At 41.9% G+C, this 22,726-nt stretch overlaps 1 protein-coding gene across 1 annotated transcript in view; it reads left to right on the forward strand.

Annotated features, from left to right (window-relative positions):
* Positions 1–22,726, forward strand: part of LOC309594805 (contactin-4) — a gene marked incomplete at both ends in the record, with an annotated part of 167,981 nt that overhangs the window by 93,450 nt on the left and 51,805 nt on the right. The window contains 3 exons of the mRNA XM_082321209.1: positions 7,559–7,695; positions 9,224–9,353; positions 13,310–13,460. Of these exons, the coding sequence (XP_082177335.1) occupies positions 7,559–7,695; positions 9,224–9,353; positions 13,310–13,460 (418 nt within the window). The remainder of the gene's footprint in view (positions 1–7,558; positions 7,696–9,223; positions 9,354–13,309; positions 13,461–22,726) is intronic.

Below are 22,726 nucleotides of genomic sequence, written 5' to 3' on the forward strand. Positions count from 1 at the left end.
CTAACAGTGTGGCTCCTTTCAACCCAGATAACTGCCTCTCTGCATAGTATAAAATAAAAAAAAGAAGAAAAAGAAAATGAAATTCAAATTTGCCTGCTCACTGTAGATAACCCAGCGTTGCCTCCATTGTCAGGTTCTTTCACTGCTCCTGGAAGTTGTCAGGGAAGGTTGACTTTTGCTGTATTTCATTCTTGTATCAATGTTTATTTTTTCCTCTGTTAGCATATCAGTGACACTGAAGTTGTTTGACATTCTTGTTGCAGCAGGAAAGGTTAATTAAATGTGCAAGATCTGTTCTTCCTCCATTTTCTGTGCTTTGAGCCCCTGCAACAGGCTGTGTTTTATTGCTTTCCAAAAGCATTTGTTCTGAGTGCTGTATGTCCTACTTGATAGATAGACTGACATGATAGAAAACATGTTAATGTTAATGCAATTACAGTGACTTATACCTGTTTCCTTGACTATTATAACTCTGAACGACATATCACTTGTTTTCTTGTGGTAAGTCTCTTGTTCTGTCTGCCATTCCCAACCAGATACCACATACCTCAAATTAGCTCCTGAGTACTAGCAAATTAAACTGCAAAACCTCTTCTTTTCCACCCTAATTTAGCAGCCATAAATGCACGTCGTGCTGCGTCCCTGACTTTGCAGCTTGTTCCCCGCAGACCCTGCGCCTTTGTGAGCCAGGCCAGGTCAATCCCTGTGGCCGAGGCCCGTGAGGTCCCCAGCGGGAGCCGGCGTCGGCACAGCCAGAGCACATCACTGCCACAGCGCTGGCTGCACTGACGCCTCTGCTCCGAGTGCCTGCTTTTCCATTGAACTTGGCGGCAAGGGTCTGCCAGGCCGTCAGCTATGTGTTCTGATCCGCAGCATTTCTGAAGCACTGCCATTGACCTGGTTCTATTTTTAATCTGGCTGCTCATAAATTTTAAATTTGATAACCCTCAGTGAAGCTAAGATTTATATCCTGAGCAAAAAGCAACACCAATGATTTTTTTTTTTTGGCAGAAGTACAGTAAACAGATTACCTTAGCTAGCTAATTTTAAAAGAAATTGCCTTTTCGTTCATAAATCCAGCATCAAGGAGATGCTTATTTATTATCATCATGGACATTGTTTCATTCATGTTAAATTTAGGTGCCATTTCAGTCAGGTCTTCCTTTGTCAGGCAGACAGTCGCAACCGAAAGGTTGTCCTGAGCATAGGACAAGAGGCAACAGGCAGATGCACAAGCACAATGAACTCATAAGGTGCTGTTGCGGCTGCTCACCCCTGTGCTCAAAGCCTTTCCCACGACAGATGAGAGCCTCGCACCCCTCTGCAGCTCTGCTGACGTGCCTTGGCCGGGTTCTCCCTGCTGACCATTGTCAAAGGTCTCCGTACCACCACACCGGCGTATTACTTTCCTGGACTTTTTTAAAATATGAGTGTATTTTTTTAAGCAACATGTGAAATGAGATGTTTGTGCCATTGCTTACTCCTTGGGCTTCACTTCAGTGTGCACTTAGACTGTCCTATATTGACTCTGATGAGACAATGCAACGTCTTGATATCCCCCTCCCCAATGACATGTATAGTCTGAATAACAGAAAACAGGAAAAATAGCTGTCAGTCAAGGTGATCCAAATATAAGCACGTGCAATGGGACTGGTAGCGACAGCACTGAGAAAGCAGCACCAGGGCCGGCAGGGCTGCCGGATTGGGGACAGGCACCCCAGTACAGGCAAGGGTGCTTGGCGCTGAAGAGCTACACCACCACTGGGAATGTTTGTCTGCCAGAGTTATGACCAAAACCATGCAATTTGGCATTTGGCTTTCCAGTCAGATCAACACTCTCTTACACAGCCTGGAAGAGAGGGAAAATATCCAAGTACCGAAATGGCTCGCTTTCGGCTGGCATGGACGCAGGTACTGACTCGGCATTGCCTGTGTTGCTGTGGGGTCCTCCAGCATCTCTCTCTTCTGAGCTCATCTGCTCCCTGCCCAGCATCTTGTTGGCAAGCCAAGGCAAGGAGGAAAAAGTTGCAGTTAAAATCGTTTCTAAAAGTGTCAGTGCAGCAGCATCCGCATTAGCAGAGAGACAGACTTATTTGTAACTAATTACAGTTCTTTGCAGCATTTTGTAAGATATTCAGCAGAAGCCATTTAATTGGCTGGGCCGCTTTTCAGATTAAATACTTCTCAAATCAAAGTCCCACCAGGAATTTATGCGGCTCCTTAATTTTTCAGTGAAGAGAGTCCCCCTTTCATCAGTGGGCCTGTGTTTTATTTGTGCAAAAGCTACTTTATGCCGCTCTATAAAACAACCTCAAATGTAAATCATATTATGCTCTTCATTATGGTTAGAGGTCTAAAAAGGAAATTTGCATAAGTGAAAATCAGGCAGTTGTATGTTTCTACTCTGTTTAGGTCCCAGATCACAAATAATTCACTGAAGATTCAAAGCCACTTGAAATAAAATGAGTTTCTGGATTTAGAAAAATACAAGAAAATTCACATAAATAGGACAAGTATATATTATTATTAATTATAATTTACATGCCCCACTAGAAAACCCAGTTTGCTACCTGTTACACAGATACATTGCCAATTGATTTCTCACCTTCAAGCATCTCCATGTTAATTTTATTTAAAGTTCTCAAATCCTGTGTTGTTTCAGAATATTGTGCCAATTTAAGTCTTGGTTAACCACCACTTAAACACTTGGCAGCAGCCAAATCCATCCTTCCAGAAAGGGACAGTTGGCCTTGGGAGCAGTCGTTGCAGTGCCCAATCTCGGTTGGTTACACTCACCCTGGGGAAAATCACTACTTGGAGAAAGGATGTCTTGACTCCTGCCAGTGGAATACGTATTTTCTCAGACTTTAGTGCAGGAGTAACTCTGAGTTTTGAATAATTTGCTGCCCAAGGGAAGTCTTGCATCCACAACAAGTTTCTGCACAGAGAACAGGCATGTTTCTCCTCTGCTTTTCCATTTCCCAGGGAAACCTGCTTATAGAGAAATCAATTTTTAGCAGCTTCAGAAAAAGTGCTCAGATTATTATCATTTTGGCTTGGAAAAATAACTCTCCAGCAGGAGAAGCAAAAATACAAATAGGTACGAGAAATGAAGAGTGTGAAGGCTACTCATAGAGCACCCCACACCTCCCTTACTCCCCTGGGTAGCTGCAGTCTAGAGCGTCAGGGATGAAAAATAACTAAATCCCTGAGGACTGGTCTTTATGAACGTGCCTGTAATACCTACAGTCCTTTGGTGCCTGGTGTAACTGGAGAGAAAGTCATGTAATGGTGCGGAATAGCTTATGGAACGGGACGTAAATAAGAGGTAGGGACAATTTAACTATTTTTATCAGCTAGGTTAACTCTTTCAAAATTTCCTCTGTTTCTTTTCCTCTGATATTTAATATTTTAGTCCCAAGCAGAACACTCCAGTTCACTATGGTCAGCCTTCTAGAGAGGCAGAAAGGAGACATCCTGCCCGAGCGGCAGTATCTGGTGAACTTTCCAAAGACTCAGACAAATAGAGATGATTTAGGTGCAACATTCAAGCAGATTACTATGGTGGAGGATTTGCGCAGCTTTAAGAGTTGTATGGATTGCAAATAGTCCTTAATTGGCAGTAGAGGTCAGGAGGAAGGGATTAAGAGGAGGAGAGGAAGAGAAGAGGAAAAGTGATAACTTGAAGTCTGGTTTCATGTTCCCATGATCACGGGGAAGGATAACAAACTAGGGACATATGGGTTTTGTTTATAGAAGCTATATCCCCATTTGGACCAGGATGACGCGTGCACTTGTCTGCACAAACCTTATACACTGGCTGCATTCTTTATTTTTAATTACTCATGTATTTTTCCCATCTGTTTTTCTTATTTCTTATGCTTGGCTTTCTGGTCTTTAGACTTTCCTGATCCTGGGCTCAGTCTCAATCTCCTTAGAATAGATATAGTAATGGACAAGTCATTCAGCCTTTCATCTGCCATTAATGATGAATTACACAGCCTGCAGTAGGTCATCAGCTGCTATAAATTGGCTTAGGAACACTGAATTCAATACACACCGACCAAGAATTGGATTCTGTATATGTATTAGTACCTCATTTGCTTTAGTCTTTTTGGTTGTTTTGAACTCACAGACGATGGCAAAGTCCTACAGATTTATTTCTGGTTTATTTCTCACATTGCTCCCATAATTCTTTGGTTTTGTTACTCATTTCTGATGTGATGCATCATCACCGGCTGTGTCATTTAATTTTCAAATGCCTTTTAGGACATGATTTCTGGTCCAGCTTTCCAGTGCCTACTTTTGCCTTTCAATTTATTGCAATGAAGGACAGTCTCATTCTGGATTTTTTGGTCTTAGAGAAGAGTATATTTGGGCATACTTTCCTAATCACCTGGTTTAAAATGCCCCACTTTGCATTGTTGAAGACTGGAAAGTGATCGAAGGTAAACAGGTTTTTTTGTAACCGCTGCCATCGTTTTTCTTCCATCCCCCTGAGTACAAATTCCAGACAGCTCTCATCACCTAGGAGGGAGATATTTTTCTTTAAAGCTATCCTTATGTAAGCGTCATGCTTATATTTCTAAGCTTTTTCTTCTACTTCATAGATGTAGCATATGAATTTTTCTTGCAACTCAGATGAATTCTTAATCAGCTTCCGTGTAATTTTTTTCTTTAGTTGGTACTAAAGATTTTTCCTCCGGGGTGTTTCCAAGGCCAGTAATATCTAAGTACTCCAAATAAGGCCAAAATATTTCCAGACCCATCATATGAAAGAATGTGTCATCTTTGGTCAGCACCACTGAAATGATCTGAAGGACTTTTTCTAGAACACTGCTACCAGTCACAAATTAAACCTTGTCATTATCTCAAATAATGTCACTATACCAGAAAACGTTGTAGCGTGGAGCTGGTTTCGTATCCTTATTTGAATTATTTTAATTATCGTGGTTGAAATCTTGTGTCACATTACCATGTCTTGGTATGATCCCCAATGGGAGGCTGTCAAATTTCATTATATTATGGTGACTCTCATTTGGTGGCTCAAACATATTTGCTGCGTGAACCAACCCTTGTGTATTACTCAAGATTAAGTGAAGAGCATGCCTGCTATTCTCTGAAATGAACTGTTGAAAGGAGAGGTTGACCTAATTAGAAAAGTCTCCCAAAGAGCAGCAGAGAACAAAGCTCCTGTGAAACAAAGGACTCCTGGTTTTCACTGTGATTTATTTTTTGACCTGTTACGCTCATTCTGTAGTTGTAAAGCCATAAATGGCTTTAGGACAGAAAGCTTGACTGGTTAAAATAACTGGAGGGGATGAAGAGTGGTGTACGGTGCAAGGCTGCAGCTTGCGGGTGCTGTGCAAAAGAGTGAAATGGATAGCAGGGGTGGCGGCTCCCAGCACATCCAGCACCACATTTAAATCTCAGCGCCATTACTTAGAGCAGGAGTTCAGATGTGCAACATGCAAAGTACAGCAGAAAGACTGGACAGGTAAAGTCTTCTGCTGTGTTGGGCGAGAGTTTTCTTTATTGGGGGAGTCTGCCTGAAATAAGGATAAAGACTGAATTTTATTTCCTCCTCACACGAGAATTATCTTTCTTTTTACGTAGCATGCAATTATGTGTTATAGAGCCCACCTTACCTTTCATGGGTTTTCTTGTTTTACAGGTTACTTTCAGTTGTTTTGTCTGAATTTTTCTGTTTTCATGTGGGAAATTACTAAAGCACTCGGTACTGCATAAAAGGCAAATGAATCTGTGTCATTTTATACAGCTCCTTTTTACAGTATCATAAGAGACTCTTCAAAATTATGACTTGGATGCTGTTAGAATAGTAAATACGTAAATTCATGAGTAATTTGCAAATGTCCTTGAGCCACTGAACCCGTTGCAGTTGCGCAGGGTGTCTCAGTTCAATGGAATTGTTCAAGTTCTTACTCCAGATGACAGAATTGACTTTCATCTTCCTACATTTAAAAGCTTTCCCTTTCATATCTCTTTAGATACAGATAATAAACAAGCTTATAATACTACAGGGGCAGGAGGGACAGTCGGAGAAGTAAACACTGCTTACCTCTCCTTCTCAGCTACTTCTTTTGCTTCTGCATTGTCATTATATTCAGTTCACCTTTCTGCTTTTTTTGCAAGTCCCTTGGAGTTCAGATGCTGTGCAAAGTTCTTCAGCTTTCTTCTGTGATTTGTAGGCACCGTGAGAAGGGAAGCGTGCAGTGTGGTAGGTGTGGGATTAAGCACACATCTGTCACAGCCTGAACACAGTTTTAAAAGGCACTCAGCTCTCTGAATGTGTATATGCAGCCACACATGATGGTAGACATACCAATATTTTAGGTATAATCATACCAACTGTATGTTGAACTTTCCATTTTGATATGATATTTTTTAATTTATCCTCTCAGACCTTTCTCTGGCCCCTGTCCCTATCCAAAGGGAGATACATAAAGTTGTTACCTGTCTTTGAGTAATCTTAATTTTTTTTTTTTTTACCTGATTACATGGAAAAAAGTATTAACCAGGTTCTTGGAGACCTCTGCTGGTAATATCTTCCTACTAAGTCTCTCAGATTTTCTGATGTCAAAATAGGGTAAATGACCACTAAAAAAATCTGAACTCATTCTCCTTTTTAATGGGACTTTCTGAAAAGTATTGTAGGGTTTATGAAGGTAGCATAAGAAAGCCAGAGGTTTTGTATGGTCTCTGAAAACACATGGCAATTTTAGCAGAATTTGATTTGCATGTGGCATCTGGCTAAACTTAAGCTGTATCTTAAAAAAAGCCAACAAACAACAAACTCTGATAAAAATACGTGAAACACAACTAAAAATATGATCTCATAAGTGTCTGAAAACTGCCAGTGCCAGTTTTCACGAAATTCTACCAATATGTATCTCTGATATCTGCTTTTGGACTTTCTACGTTCATTCAATATCATTAATACAATTATTGAGTCCAAAGGTTTTTCATACACATGGAAGAGCTTCCTATGGCAGTACTTGTAGATATGGCCCTAATCCAAGAAAAGACTGAGAATTTGGTCCTGAAGTAGTGCCTATAACCATGCAGGCCTAAGTTACTGGAATAACCTTAATTTCAGTGCAGAGGTAGTTCTAAATCACAAGTTTTGAAGTTGGGTGCTAAATTTTAGAGCTTTGAAGCCTAAGTCATATAGATCCTGAAGAAGAAAATGTCTCTATTTGAAGGACCAGGGGTCTAACAGTGCCATTTATTCCACTGGGGCAGCCCATGAACTGTTGCTTTGTTTTTGTATGATGATAAGGATTTCTGAAGCTACTCTTCTTCATTAAGTGTTTTTATTAAAAATAAAATGAAAACAGGTTCTGATCTTGCACATGCCACCTTCAGAAAGCAGAACTGGACTTGGGGGAAAAAAAAAAATCTTTAGCAATTATTAAGCATGTTATTAACTCCAACTCGTAAATGTGCTAATGAAGAAAGAAATGGCCATTTGCTTGCACCTAGAGAGCACGCTGTTGGTTACAGACACAAGGCTTTAGTCATTACTTCTGCATTGCAGCTCAGCCCAACTGGATTCAGAAAATCAGCGATGTACACGCAGCCATAGAGGAAAGCGTTGCCTGGGAATGCCGAGCAAGCGGGAGACCGAAGCCCTCGTACCGCTGGCTGAAGGATGGGGAGCCATTGCTGCCACAGGTAGGCACCTCTGGAGCCCTTCGCTGGGGAGGAGGGTCATAGGTTCTGCACGTGCTTTTATGCCCTGCTAGCCTTCTCATCTCGGCATGTTTTGTTACTTTTGGAATGGAAATAGAAAGGATGGTGATGCTCTGAAATCGTCCCGCTGTGTAGGCAATTCCTTGTCATGACTGGTGGGCACCTCTGTATGGCTTCAGGAGATCTGCTGTTAGCGACAAGTAGGACACACAACAGCTCTATGTTCAGAGGTCCTCCCTGAAATGAGGGATCCATGATACAAACCTAAGGGTGGAGAGACCCTTGTGAAGAGGAGGGTATGGCGAAATGGGACTATGGAGCCTGAAGCCAGAAAATGATTGCCCCTGTTTCATTTCTTTTAAGTTTATGATGTTCGGGTAAACTTCAGCTGCTAATGAAACCTCAGCGTTTCTGCTGGTCTTTAACGGCATTCCCACTCCTTCTGCCAAGCTGTGTCCCCATGCGGGTGACCAGGAGCATGGCCTGCCATTGCCAGGGACGCGAAGAGCTGCCTAAAGAAGGGTGATGCGCAGGAGCTGGGGAAACGCACTCCCTTCCACTGCCCTGTCTGCCCAGCCTCTTGCTGGAGGGTCATCGCTCAGTCCCACGATCCCCACCATTATAACCACAAACGAAAACAAGTCACCAAAGCATTGGTTTTAAGGTAGCCAGTGCTTTTTTCCCCTTCGCTTATTGTGAAAGAATATGGCAGCCTAGATTTGATGAAACCCTGATAAAGATTGCACAAACATTAAATTTCTACCCTACAGCGAAGTAGAAAGCCAATAGCTCTTTATATTACTATTTTTTAAATGGTGAAAATCCTGGGGAGGGAGGGAACACTTTGCTGTACTTATTAAAATTGATAACACGAGCTCCATATCCTTAGGCTGACAAATGATACCCTGGTCTTTTGTTCCACACGCTAATTTTACTTGCTTCATGCTGGTCACTAGCAGATGGTCTTGTACTTAAATCACGTCAGTGGCTGATATGAAGTAAAGGATCATTAAATTATTAACATCTATATTGTTTTCAGTAAACTGCAGAGGATTTTAAGTATTTCTCTCTGTGCTATCTAAGATAGCAACCACTCTCACCAGCCTTCATTGCCATATGTACTCATAATGCCATTGTTTTAAATGTTTTAAAGAATACGATTGACTGTGATATGCCACTATGGAACAAAAGTGCATTTTTTGATTCAAGTTTATCTACTTGAAAGGGATATTAATCTAAATGGTTTGGGTATTAAATCAATAAGAAGTCAAGAGAAAGTCCTCCAATTTAAATTGCATTTACCAACTACTGTATTGGTTTTACCATTTAGTATCTAACCTGACATAAATTTAGCTGGCAGACAAATAGATTGGAGTATGCAAATTCTTCCCATTACTGCTACTTTTTTTTGTCCACCTTGGTATGAAATATAGCACAACAACCGCTGGGTTTATGTTCCAAGGAGGGATCTCCTTATTTACTTTTTTATTTGTTGTACTGTTTCCTACAGGGCAGAGTTCAGCTTGAGCAGGGCTCACTCACAATAACGAACGTCAGCCTGTCGGATGCCGGCATGTATCAGTGTGTGGCGGAAAACAAACACGGCATCATTTTTGCCAGTGCAGAACTGAGTGTCATAGGTAAGTTTACTTTCCTGAACGCTGCAAACCTTCCAAAACAAGCAAAGCCTTGACCCAAGCTGGTTTTGCTAATTTTCAGCATCTAAAGCAGAGGATCTTTGACAAGTTGCTGTTTTTAAGTAAGGCATGAAATGAAAACTTCAGAAAGTAGATGGAGAGAGAACAGATTTCTTTTTTTTACATCATCCCATCTTCCCGTATTTATCCAGGTGACTGAGCACGGAGAGCTGGCAAGCTCACTCAGCCTCTTACTGGTTAGAAACGGTGGAGAAACCTGAGTATTGCAGTTCAGAGCACACTGGACAGTAACTGCCTGCTTGTGGGCTGCAGAGACTGACTCTCTTGAGGAAATGTTGAAAAACCACCTGTCTGAATAGACTTTTCATGATTCTAATGGCAATTGTCACACTCCTGTCCCAAACCCTACCAAGAAAAACAACTTCTGCCCCACCTGTTTTGTGTACACCTACTTTACTTGTCCCAGAAGCTCCTGTGAATCCAGGTGGTTAAATACGTGATGGGAGGGAGTAGAGATTACAGAGCCAGCCTCTTCTCAGTGGTGCCTAGTGCCAGGACAAGACGCAATGGGCACAAACTGAAACACAGGAAATGCCATTTAAACATAAGAAAAACTTCTTTACTATGAGGTTGGTTGAACACTAGAACAGGTTGCCCAGAGAGATTGAGGCATCTCTGTCCTTGAAGATACTCGACATCCAACTGGACATGGCGCCAGGCAACCTGCTGTAGCTGCCTCTGCTTGAGCAGGGGTGGGACAGGACCGTCTCCACAAGTCCCTGCCAGCCTCAGATGTCCTGTGAGTCTGTACCTCATTCACAAATGTTGCTCTTGTACGAGTGGCAGGCCTGGAAACTGGTATGTCAACATAGATACATAGTTTCAAAGGGTTAAATAGAATTCATAATTACAGAATAGTGGTTCCATTGTTTTCAAAGCGAATGTTCAATAGCATCATTCCCTGCTTTATCCTGAAGAACAAAGCATGAGGTCTTTTCTGATTATGGCATTTTCAATTATTGGCCATTTTTTATCAGCAGTGATAGATACCTGCGTAGAAAAAAAAATTATTTGAAAGATTGTCAGTGTTGCTGTTCAAGAAAAGTACAATAATGCTCAATAAATTATACTTCATAGTGCTAAGATTTATTGGATGTGTTACTGCGTGAAAGAAATCGAAATAAACCCACTTGATGCTTTTCCTGTCTATTCAAAACCCTGGTAAAAATGAGCCTTTGGGAGGAAGGCAGATCTTCTCAGAAGACAGAGACTTAGCCCTTGTTGGTGGGTACCTCCAGTGCCTTCCCATGCCCGGCAGCCCCGCAGCATCCAGGGGCCAACCTCGTGTCTGCGCAAAAAGCAAAGACCTTGGAGAACCTGCTCTTAAAAACCTGCCAGATAACTTGTATTTGGCTGACTTCTCATTCGGGTTATGCAATCTTGCTTCTGTATGTCACGTGAAAAGTACCAGAATGGTGTGCTGCAGATTATTTTCTATGGATCTGTGATGTAATTTGGCATATTTTTAAAGAAAAAGAGCGTGTTTTCCTTTTCACTAGGGTTTTCAATGGAGGTCAATATTCTGAGCTCTCACTGAGAAATGCTGGCTTTTAAACAGATCTTTCCGAGTATAAAAATGGTTATTTTAAAAGGTCCCGAAGTTAAGCACTTGAAATGATTAAACACCACTAACAGCAAGTGAGACTTACAGCAAAATTAAGTGAAAAAGAGAAATGGAAAATTACAGACAGAGCTTTTCTCGGAGTGATTCTTCTCTATTATTGTTGCCAGTTATAATGCCTGGAGTCTTCAGGTAAAACCAGGATTCTGTTGTGCTGGGCATTGTAAAAACGTAGAGGAAGATGCAGTCATTGCCTTAAAGAGTTTTCAGGCTAAATGTTTAAAAAAAAAAAAATTTAAAAAGGAAGGGTGGGCTTAGAGTGAAAAAAAAAAAGTAACTAAGGTCCTCATTTTACAAACAAGGTGTGAAGAAATTAAATGCATTACTCTTGAAGTGGCACAGGGAAGCTGTGGTAGTGCTGAGAACTGAGCCGAGAGTTTCTAAATGTCAGATTACAACATTTTGAACATCACAGAATAAAACCCGTATCATGCAACTCCTCTACCTCATGCAGGATGAAGAAGGAAACAGCAAATGACTTGTAAAAAACCCAGTCTAAACTGTTCACTACAGAGGTGGAAATAACAGGATTATTCAAAAATCTGTTTTGCTCATAAATTTTGGACAATCATCTGAGAAATTATTTCCAGAAGTGATAATGTATTAATTATGATAATATGATATAAATAATAATTCATCTGGTTCTGAGTGCATTGGTGGGAAGTCGTCCTCAGGATGCCTCCTTTAGTTTTGAAATATTTTACATAGCCAGTGTTGGTTTTCAGATGGCTCTTTTATCGGCTTTAATAACATACATGTTTTCCTCTGTGCTAAAATGAAGTCGGCTGTCTATGATTAGACACAGAAAACGAGACAGCTCAGAGATGAGTGAACTCTGATTCATGAAAGTGGAAGACGAGACCTATTCGATCATAAAGCCGATCCCATTATCAGTGTAGTATTATGTTTTATTCAACTCTTTTGCGACAGGAATGATGTCCAAATGAATTGAGGCAGATGAGATGCCCTAAGAAAAATGAATTTGCTTTCTGTATTACATGGCAGGTTTTGTCCCCCAGCTGCTTCAGGTGAGTTTTAGATCATTTTATGGAGCATCAAGCAGATGCAATGCACAGTGATCTAAACTCTCACCTCCCAGGGTGCAGCAAAAAAGTAAGTCGAGGAAAATGTTGCAAGTTCGGGGGATACGGGGACGGGGCAGGATGGGCAGGGTGCAGGCACGCAGCTAGCAAAGGGGATGGAGAGAATTGGAGGGGACTGGGCAGAGTTTGCTGCCACTGATCTGTCAGAAAGCAAGCTCTTGTCAGCAAAGACGTAGTGAGCAGGGCAAGAGTTATTCATAAAACCTTTAAGCTGCCTCACCTATTTGCTCAGAGCTTTCTATATTGAAAAAATTAATTGTCCTACTTTGATATAAATAAAACCTGGTCGTCTTTGGGGAGTTCACTACCAGAGTCAGTCTAGAGGCAGCCACCTCAAAGCTCTGCCTGTCATCAGGTCCCATCAAATAAATCATTAAAAATCCTTTAAGGCAGGAATCAGAAGCCAAACCATCTCCTCCCTCCCAGGCCTGCCTTACAGCCAGGCTGCAGACTGTCTGCAGGGCTTTGGTGTTTGCTCCAATGAATATCTGACTCTTTTTCACAAAACAGAAGAGTGTGCCCTGGAGGGACTAAGAAAGATGATTTGAGAGTACCTTGTACCCTGATGCCTACTTAAGTCTTGCTTTGTTTTGTTTGGTTCAGGACCTGGCCGTGTCAAGGTCTCCCACCCTTACAGCATGAAAATAAAAGACCCTGTTTATGCAATAATTGTGAATATAAAGCATAAAAATGTCAACTTTTCTGGAAATACTGACATTTCTGATTAATTGTGTGGGTTCTGTGTTTGTGACAATTTTCCTGTATGCTCTGCACATAGCAATGTTCAACAAAATTATGATCACACTGTTTTGCTGCAAAAAAGGAAATACATTATACAGTTCATGCAGGCATAGTTCATAGGGGTGCTGCCCCAAATAAGATGTGTGTGACACTGGGTTTCTGCTGCCTGCTGAGGTTACTGGTTTCTGAGGTTTGTAGCTGAACATGCATTTCTAAACAAGTAAAGAGCTGAAGTGTTCAGGTATCTGTTTGCCCCATCCATACGTGCATATAGTTCATAAAGTCAGATCATTTAGGAATTGCAGGTGAGAAGCAGCCCTGGAATACTGTAATGTTCAAAAGAGCCTGACTTTGGTTTTTCCAGAGGGAATTCTGATCTGGGTGGTTTTTTGTTTTTTTTTTCTTTCTTTCAGCCATCGGTCCAGACTTCTCCAAAACACTCTTGAAAAAGTTAACTCTTGTTAAAGTGGGTGGTGAAGTAATCATTGAGTGTAAGCCGAAAGCTTCCCCCAGACCTACTTATTCTTGGAAGAAAGGAAAAGACATCCTAAGAGAAAATGAGAGGTAATGTCTTAAAGTAACCATTTCTTTCATTAGCTTGCTCCAACCCAGGGGCTTTCAGCAATGAAAGCTAAATTTGTCATTAATAGCTTCCCAAAATTGACTTGCAAATAAATGTGAAAACAGCTAGTGCTGTTTCAAGGAGCTGGGGGTGAGATTTCTATTCCCATTGTGTTCATCCTAGTCTCTGTGTACTATTAAAGCATCCCTGCCAGGAAGCTGATAAAGATACATTCTAAAAAGCAAATATTTTTGCCTCTGCATTGCTCTAAATAGCCATTGTTTTTCAAAAAACTTCCCAGGAGATAAAACCCTCCACTGAAAATTACACTGCTCTGGTACATTACTCAATGTCCCACAAACAAGAATTATTTGGGGTCAGTAATTAATTTGGCAGTCCTAACGCCTGACTTGGAGACAGCTTTTTCAGACTGGCCAAGTCATTTTTTTTTCTTTTTTTTTAATTTGAAAGGAGAGCATTAGTAGGAAGCAGGAGCCTACCTTTCAAATTCGCATGCATGGTTTTGCAGTGATTTGTTATTGACTGTGTAGAGGTTCAGTTGTGTTACCTGTCCCACTTGTAAAGCGCCTTTAGCTGTCCTTGACAGTTCTCCAAAATATGATGCGCCACTTGGATTGATGGGAAAAATCCTGTCCTGTTAGTAAGGGTCAAAAAGCCAGAAATTACAGGAAATTTTTATTTTTAAAAGCTTAAACCTGTTAGAGCTGTTCTTTTGTCTTGGAAAGTCTAACCTTGCTCCATCCAACCTGCCTGCCTGTAATGGACATTGAAATATATACTGTGGTGATGTATACGAGTATGCAAAAAGCTATAGTTCATTTAGAGCCAGATGGGTAAAATAATGAACAACTTATTTCTGACTTATTTAGCTCCTGTTACCTGGTCTTTACAAAGCTATTGTCTATGGACCGTTCGACTTCACCTCTTGGGATAAAAAGAGTTGGGTGATCAATTACGCAGAGCTTCCTCCAGCAGCCAGGGTACAAAGCTGTGCGAGGTCGAAGTTATAATACATCAAGGTATATTGATTTTTAAAACTGAAATAACTTGCTCTTCTGGTGAAGACTGCGCAAAGGATGGGAAGTATTAAATACTGGAAGTTTTGGAGCATCAGCCTCATGAGCTTCCATCCATCTCCCCATCCTCACTGGCACAGTCTGTAGCTGAAATGTGCTGTTTTCTCTGACCCTGTCCTTCTAGGCATGGCACAGTCCTCCTTTTAATTTAGGAGTGAGAAAGAAAGCATTAGTTTATTTGAGCAAGGGCTTAGGAGAGGAAAGGAATGTGAGTGACTGTGTTTCTTGCTTGTTCACTGCTGTGCAATGCTGACAACAAAGTGATTTTTTTTTTTTTTTAGCACTACTCTCTCATCTGCAAGCTTACCTAAAAGCCAGATGCTGTAATACAGCAGAAACCCCTGGATCCTGAATTCCCAAGGGAATGTGGCTCATGCGCTGGTAGCATAAGGCTAGGTGGCAGCTTGAGTTGCCTGTGTGTTTACTGCCACATAACTTTTGAACTGGTTATTTCAACTGGCTGTAGATGTTTCAGCTGGGTTCCGTCAAGGTTAAGAGAGGAAGAGAGAACCTCAAAAATAGCAGGTTTCTTCAAAGCTTTGTGAAAATAGGCAACTGGGAAAAGGAGACACTATAATTTCCCCTGAGTGAAACCATCACCTAAAGTCATGCCATGGTAGACATGAGGGAGTCCATACCAGAGCACCCCTGAAGGGTGCACGCATCTGTGTAAGTAGTGTAAGGCTGTACCTGCAGCATTTTCCTGACCTACCTTCTCCTGAGGCATATAGGCAAGAGGCAGGTATAGTCATAAAAACTTGCTAAATAGTATATACTTTGCTGTCTGCTGGTCACAGTCCCCATGCCCAGGCAGACTTTAGGCAGTGGCTGGGAGGACAAGTTGTGAGTACAACGCACTCCTCTGAGCAGCTCAGTGTTGAACTCAAACGCGAACTGCAGCAAGGCTGAGGTGTCGGTGCTCGTGGCAGCAGCAGGCTTGCTGCCACACTCCTCCTGCTCCTGCCGAGCATGCCGCACCAGAACCGGGAGCCTCCCACCTGGGCACCAAGCCCTGGATGGGAAACCAGACGTGAAATGTGCCCAAGCAGGTGTGAAATTTTCTGCTACTTCAGCCCAGGGGTTTTTCCACCAGCCAGATCATCCAGCGGGGCTTATCTGGCAAAATGTCTTAATGAACACTGCTCCATTGACTTGGCAGTTGGACCTATTTAGTTCTTATACACAGTTGGTTGTGTCTTCTGTGGGGACGAGGATGTTGAATCCTCGCCATCGCCTTTATTAACCACGCCATCCTTGCAGTCTGTACCTGGAGACTGTGTGAAATGCGCAATTAGGAAATTATATTGTCTTATATGATCATGGCATTGTTCATCAGCACTGTCTGACTTCACGGGCAGGAGAGGCCAAGTGACTGGTTCTCTGCTTCACATTGCTGTATTTCTGGTTTCTTCAGTTGCTGAGATGTTATCTCCTTCCTGCCATCCTGGGGGACAGCAGCATTGACTGGAGTCCAGTCCTAGTAGCTCCCTACACCCACGCTTATGTGGGGGCTTCAAAGAAGAACTTTCTTGGCTGTTGAAAAAAATCTGTTGAAATATAGGAAGAAAGGTGCCAAGAAAAGCTGTTGCTGAAATCTCTTCATCTAGGGCAGAAAACAGAACTTTTAGACAGGCGTGGGAGGAGAAACTTAAATGAAATCTCTGGTTAAACTGACGTTAAAGAGTCCTTCGAGTTTCAGATAGGCACCTGAGCATCTGGATGCTTCTCCAAACTGAACTTGATCATGTGAAGGTTAATCAATATAGATGGTCCTTCCAATTCCAGGTGGAGTTAAAAGCAACGTTAATGTGTCAGTCCCTGCTTTGAATTCTGATGTACAGCCTGGCGGCTACCATGGCAATGGCTCGAGCATTTCTCCTGGGGCTTGTGTGACTTCTCAGATGGAGTGTAATGTTAGGGACTTCTTGCTGGAGACAGAAATAGCATGCATCAGATTTTGCTGCCGGGACTCTTGCTCTGGAGGCTACTGCTGTCCAGGAGGCAAAACTAAGTGTGTTGTTCAATGTTTGCCCAGAGGGCAGAGACTACCATGGAAAAAAAGAGCTTTATTGTTTTAGGTTTCATATTCTTCTCTGGAGGCTGAGGTAGTGTGTACTGCACCCCTAATGAATAACATGCCCTGAAGGTATCTCTTACTGGTGGTTGAGAACTGTGCAATTGTGTTATTAGAAATTCTGCCCTGGGGTACAATTATATTATTGCAGTCATTAAAGGCAGTTCATCTCCATAATAATGGAAATCCTGCCTTGGAGGCCTAACTGAGTCAAAATAATGTTAGTAGCCTGACTCCAGAAGGTAAATTTTATATAGAAACTGCTATAGCACAGATACAGATATATTGCAAATGCTGCTTGTAAACAAAGACTATTTCTATGTTGGTAAAGATACAGAGATCTTTTTCTATCCTTGATCTTCCCTTCACATTTCAGCTGTTACACTCTGTGGGAAAGGTCTTCAGTCCTATTAGTGCCACTCTGTACAAATCAACCTCATAGGGCCACTGGTAGAGTAAGAGCAGGTGAGTCTGCTGCCTCCCACAGTATCTCCCGCCTTCCACACCATCAGGACAGGAGACATGACTAAAAAACACCTACCCTCTGGGAAACCCTCGCTCAGGAGCAGGGGATACCATTTAGATAGGAATGATCACCATAAAGCTGTGCAGGCTGCATCATCAGAGACGCAGTAGTATACAAGTAGTGTTTAGGACCCACTTGCCCCAGCACACTCCTCAGGCAGAAGTTGGTTTACCCTTTCAGTATACACTGTTACGCATATAACCTGGAAGTTTGAGCCAGTTGTGGAGATCTGCAGCTGGCAGGAGTCGTTCCAGAAGCCAACAAGCACTGGGAGCTCAGGAAGTGGTGTCTTCTGGTCATTGCAAAACTGTGATGTGTCTTTGGGACATGTCAGATCGTTCATCAGACAGAAAGATTTGAGTTGAGTTCAGAATGTTTTTCAGTTACCATTTGGTTCTCTAATATTCTGATTCCCAGATACGTTTAACCTCCGATCTCTTTATTCTGACTCAACAACAGGAGAAAAGAGATGTTGGAGAGCTGGGATGCCATTATATAGGTTCTCTTTTCTCATGTCCCAACTACATCAGTGTGACTCAGAAGTGATGCTGGACTTAAGCCTGTGAGATCGAGATGGAGAGCGTTACTGCCCAGCTGCCCGAGAAGGGCTGGCATTCAAAACCAGGCAAAAACTCTTCAAGTGAGGAGTGCACAGACTCTAAAAGCCAGAACTGATGGTTTTTATTTAAATCTCGGTGGCACTTTGGTCTTACAATCTTACATCTTCATCCCCCTGCTTTTATGAAATAACGTAGTCAATGACAAGTGAGTTTTTGGATGTAAATACATAGCATCTATGGCATCATATACATAGGATATAGGCATCATACAGGCATTATATAGAGACATGGTCTTCTGCAATCATTACACCATGTGAAAGACAGGTGATTGGAATTGTGCCTGTACTTCACTCCAAAGCCGTCTCAGAAACCAAATCAATCGTTGCTAGATGTCAGTGGGAGTTACAGAGGTAGAGGATAATTTTAAGTGAGATTTACCAATATAAAACAGAAATCCATAGTTACCCATAAGTCTGGAAAAACTTCCATTAATTGATGGTCCCCGTATAACACTGAAGTGAATGAAAGCAAGTCCTTAATGGAGAGTCTTTCCTTTAAACTCCTGAACTCCTAAAGCCAAGCATCCTTCAGTCCACAGTATTTCCCATTTGTGACAATTTTTTCCTGGCATTATATTGTATATATTATTCATCAGCAGGAGTAGGAGGGGAAGTCACAGCAGTCAGATTGTTCTTGCAGGATTTTGTTAATCCTTTCATAATAATTCAATTACATCTAATGCCGCAACATTAGATAAATTTGTTGCTGAGACTAGTGCTTTAAAACCTTTATTTTCAGGTGATCTTATCACAGAAACCTTTCAATTTCTTCATAATTACAGCACTGCTCCCACAGAGAACTGTGCTCGGTTGCAAGTGTGAGTGGTTCATCCTCACAGTGGTGGAAATCAGAAGTCGCTGTAGTCACCGGCTCGTTGGTTCTGGTTTCCTGGGTGCAAGAGGGAGAATCAGGCTGTGCGTGATTAGAGACAAATCCTGGAGCTACGCAGAGCACTGCCAGCTGAAATTAAAATAAGCCTCTGTCACAGCTGTTCCCATGCTCCAAACTGTTGGAGGAACGTCCTGCAATGGAACTGTACTTCTCTTTGAACTTTAGATCAGGAAGCATTTTTAAAATAATTTAAACTGGTTAATTCAGCAGTTAATTTAAAAAGGTTCATTTTAAAACAATTAAATGTCCCTTAATTTTCATATAGTTTTCTGTAGCCCATGAAAAAACAACATTGCAGCCCAACCAATCTGCAGGTGCTGTCACGTAGGCGCGCAGCGTCCGAGGGCTCAGCTGTGGGAGTGCTGGGGTTTAATGTTAGAGCTGAGACTGGTCCTGTGATCTGTGTCGACAAACTGGGGCGTTTTGTCACTCCCCTGCACAGATTGAACTGTCTTTCAATAACTTACCACCAGAGGCCATTTTGTTAGAGTATCTTAAGAAAATTCCTCATGGAATTGGTCAAGGATTATATTTTGCTGTTGGCGTGGAATTATTTTGCTGGAGTAGCATTGGAAGGGGTTGTTAGGCACTGCTTTATAAGACAAGATTTGCGTCACTTTCTCTGCAAGTCTTTTCTCTTTTCTCAGGTGCTTGTTTTGGACTTAGAGAAATGACTTTTAATTTACATGCCATAATTGTAATAATTACGTTTATTTATGTACGTAACACACAGAGTGTTTTATTTTAGATATCAGTCTGTCAGAGAGACATACTGTCATTTCCCGGAGGTGAAGCTGTAGCATTGTGCAGTTCAAGAGCAGATGAGGGAGGTGTCATGTTTTGCTCTCTTGGTCTACCATGGCTTCCTGCTGCATTCTCCTTTGCTCCCCAACTGTAGACTGTGTGCAGGAAAACCAAGATTGCTTTTGTTTAGGGAAATACTATATTTCTACCAGTCTTGTGGTTTGTTACCAGCCACCCACCAATGTGTTGATTAGCGAAAGCACGGGGACAGGCTGGGATACAGCAGTGGGGTGAAGCATTTAGGTCTGGGCTAGTGCTGGCTCTAGCGGCTGCCCCGTGTTGGAGAGCCCTGCTCTGGGGTGCTTCGGGACATCGCTGTGAGGAGGGGAGCGGGGCTGGCAGTGTTGTCAGCTGCCTAATGCACTTGGTAAGAGCTTGTACACGTCAAAATCTAATATGTATTCCCTTGAAATAATGAATGTTTAAAATATGTACACAATGGTCTTCATTCCTAATGTTCTCCTAAAGCTATTGGAAGTCACGTTTACCCTGCCACCAGACATGTACTCAGTCCAAGACAGAAAAATAATTGTACTTTTAAGCCTCAAAACAAATTGCTCTTCTCCCCTTCTTGTTCATGTAAAGCCCTTAAATCATTAGAGCTGTTTCTTTTCTATGAATATACAGTGCATGCATTGTTTATACAGTTTAATTGTAAGGAAAGAAATTCATAAAAAACAAATGATGTTCTGTGCTGGTAGCAAAGAATACGAAAGCGTCCAATTAAACAGCCACTCACTATGACTTGTATAATAGCAACATCTGTTATCTTAATTAAACAAGTTTCTGTATAAAGGGACCCTCATAGTGCACTTTGTTAGAGCAGGATCTGACCTAGATACTCTAGGCACGCTCACTATCTTCATGGAAATTTTCCCAGTTGGTCCCATTATCTTGCAGTCTTGACAAGCTTCGTGATGTATGAGCATGCTCTTGCACACACAAAGCCATACTGCTTAAAGCAGGAAGATTTTTATTTTTCTTTTTGGCTGAAAACCAATAAAAGTGCAGAAAAGCAGCATATAGTGGCATTTACCCATTGAGTTCAGTCACAGCAGCATTTGGAAGTGTAAAGCACGGCCGGCTAACTTGGACCTTGTCAAATAATGTTCAGGAGAGAGAACTGCACTTCCAGAAAGTGCTCACAATTTGTTTTCAAAACTGGCTTATGTGCTTCAGGATTTAAGTAATTCAGGTCCAGATTTTTCCAGGTATTTCACTGCCGCTCTCCACTGTAGCCTAGAGTCAGAGATGATCTAGAAGGGTAAGTTCAGTTTTAAAAGTCCTGGTGCCCTGGTAACTTCTGAAAAGAAGATGAGGGTTTCCAAGACCGGGAAGGAGCAGTTGGGAGTCCGATGAGGACTCGGGGCTTTGTACCCATCCACAAACAAAAACCCAAACGGAGCCACCCCGAAATCCCAGCCTCGTCAGAAGGAGATGCAGTCTGCTGCTGGGGGCCCACCAGGAAGATCAGGACCACTGTGCTCGGGGCTGTAGGACACCAGGCAGCTGTAGCTGAAAAGCCTCTTGGATATGTTAATACACAGCTGTGCCTGCAGGCTTATTAATATGGGCAGTGAATGTTAATTTGTTCGTAAAGAAGAACACTGCCTGACACAGACACTGCCAGCTGCTTCGGAGAGGAAGCTGAAGTCCTACCCAGGTGAAGCCGAGCCTCTCCGCCCTGTGTCCTGCCCTCGGTGCCCGGGCCAGCCCAACGTCAGCAGGAGTCACAAGCCCAAAAGCAGCAGTCTCTCTTCCCAGGACCTGGAGTGATTGTGGCCAAAAGCAGAAAGTTCTCACCTAATTTTTTTGTTGTCTTCTGCACTTCAAAACTGTTCAGAAAGACTTTTCTCTCTGGAAGAGGTTAGCCATGGTTTTCTCAAGAGTTCACATCCTAAGGACCTCCTCACAAGGGTTGTTGATTTACAGACCTCTCAGGTATTATGTTTTGTAACAGGAATTTTAGCATATTCACTTTGATGCTATGTCATTTTGAGAAGGAAAAATTGTGAAATCAGACAAGAAAAGAAAGGCTTCTCCTTTTAAGCATCTTGAGCTTAAAAAGTTGTATAAATTCCAATTTTTTATTTGTTGCCTCAAACTTCCTAATTAGTTGTTAATTACTTTAAACAGCCAGAAAGAAAATGGCAATAGGACAGACAGCACATCATTCCCAGTCTAATGCCAGGGTACAAACCACAGTAATATTTTTATACTGATTACTTGAGCGATGAGTTGCCAGCAGTGGCTTTTGGACGTGCAGCCTAGCGACACTTCAGCAGAAAATAAAACCTCAAAGGATGCTTCCTATCACTGTTTTGCATTAATTGTGTTGACTGTCTTTTTTTTTTAAATAAAGCACCTGTGCAATTTCTTTAAGGCAGACAGGTAACCAAACCATCAATAACTTGTCGGGTTTTCATTACATCCTGCCTAGGCAAAATGAAAAATGACACCCTGCAAATAGCTTTTTGAAGTTTGAATCGACAGTTCAGCATTCATCTTTGTTTTCAAAGACAATGGCAGAAGATGGCTCTACTTCATTGGAACATCTGAAATAACTGGTGTGTCAACTTACTTTAACCAATTTTCTGCAAAATAGAACTAAAATGAACCAGGAAACCACTTGCTTCAGTGGTCAGAGGTCTTGGAAAGCAGTCATTCTAGGCTTGATGGCCTCGTGTTTGTGGACTGTTTGTTTCCCAGCAGAAGCTGGTTTTAGCTCTGTGTTGTTCTGGAGGATCACAGTATGTTCTCGCATAAGCTTGTCATGGCTGTGAGTCTCTCAGCTCAACACCAAACACTTGTAGTTTAGTGTGTGCTAACACTAAAAGCCACTGATTTATGTGATCTGAAATCCGTTGGTGAAAACCACTCAGTTTTGCCATAGTTCTCCTTAAGAGTAGGCCACTAACTTTTCCTTGCTTCTTAAGGATAGTTACATGGACACATTTTCTTTCCTTTGTGTGTGTCTGGCAAATACAATAAATCCTGTTGCTTTTGTAGTTTAAGATAGCTATTGTATGCTTGTATGCATAACCCTGTAAATGGTATCTCCACAAAGCTTAGCTGTCCATCTGTTTCACTTTAGCAGCTTTCTGATGATTGAACCTTTCTTCAGCATTGATAGTAAGTTGGTGACTCCAGTTCATTCTTGCATTGTCTTTTCCTGCTGTTTTTGAACAACTGTTTCTAGCAAAAGGTTATCTGAGAAGGGTTAGAGAGTTATCTAGAATCCAGATTCAGTGCTGGT

The sequence above is a fragment of the Platalea leucorodia genome (assembly GCF_965183815.1).
Source record: "Platalea leucorodia genome assembly, chromosome: 9".
NCBI lineage: Eukaryota > Metazoa > Chordata > Aves > Pelecaniformes > Threskiornithidae > Platalea > Platalea leucorodia.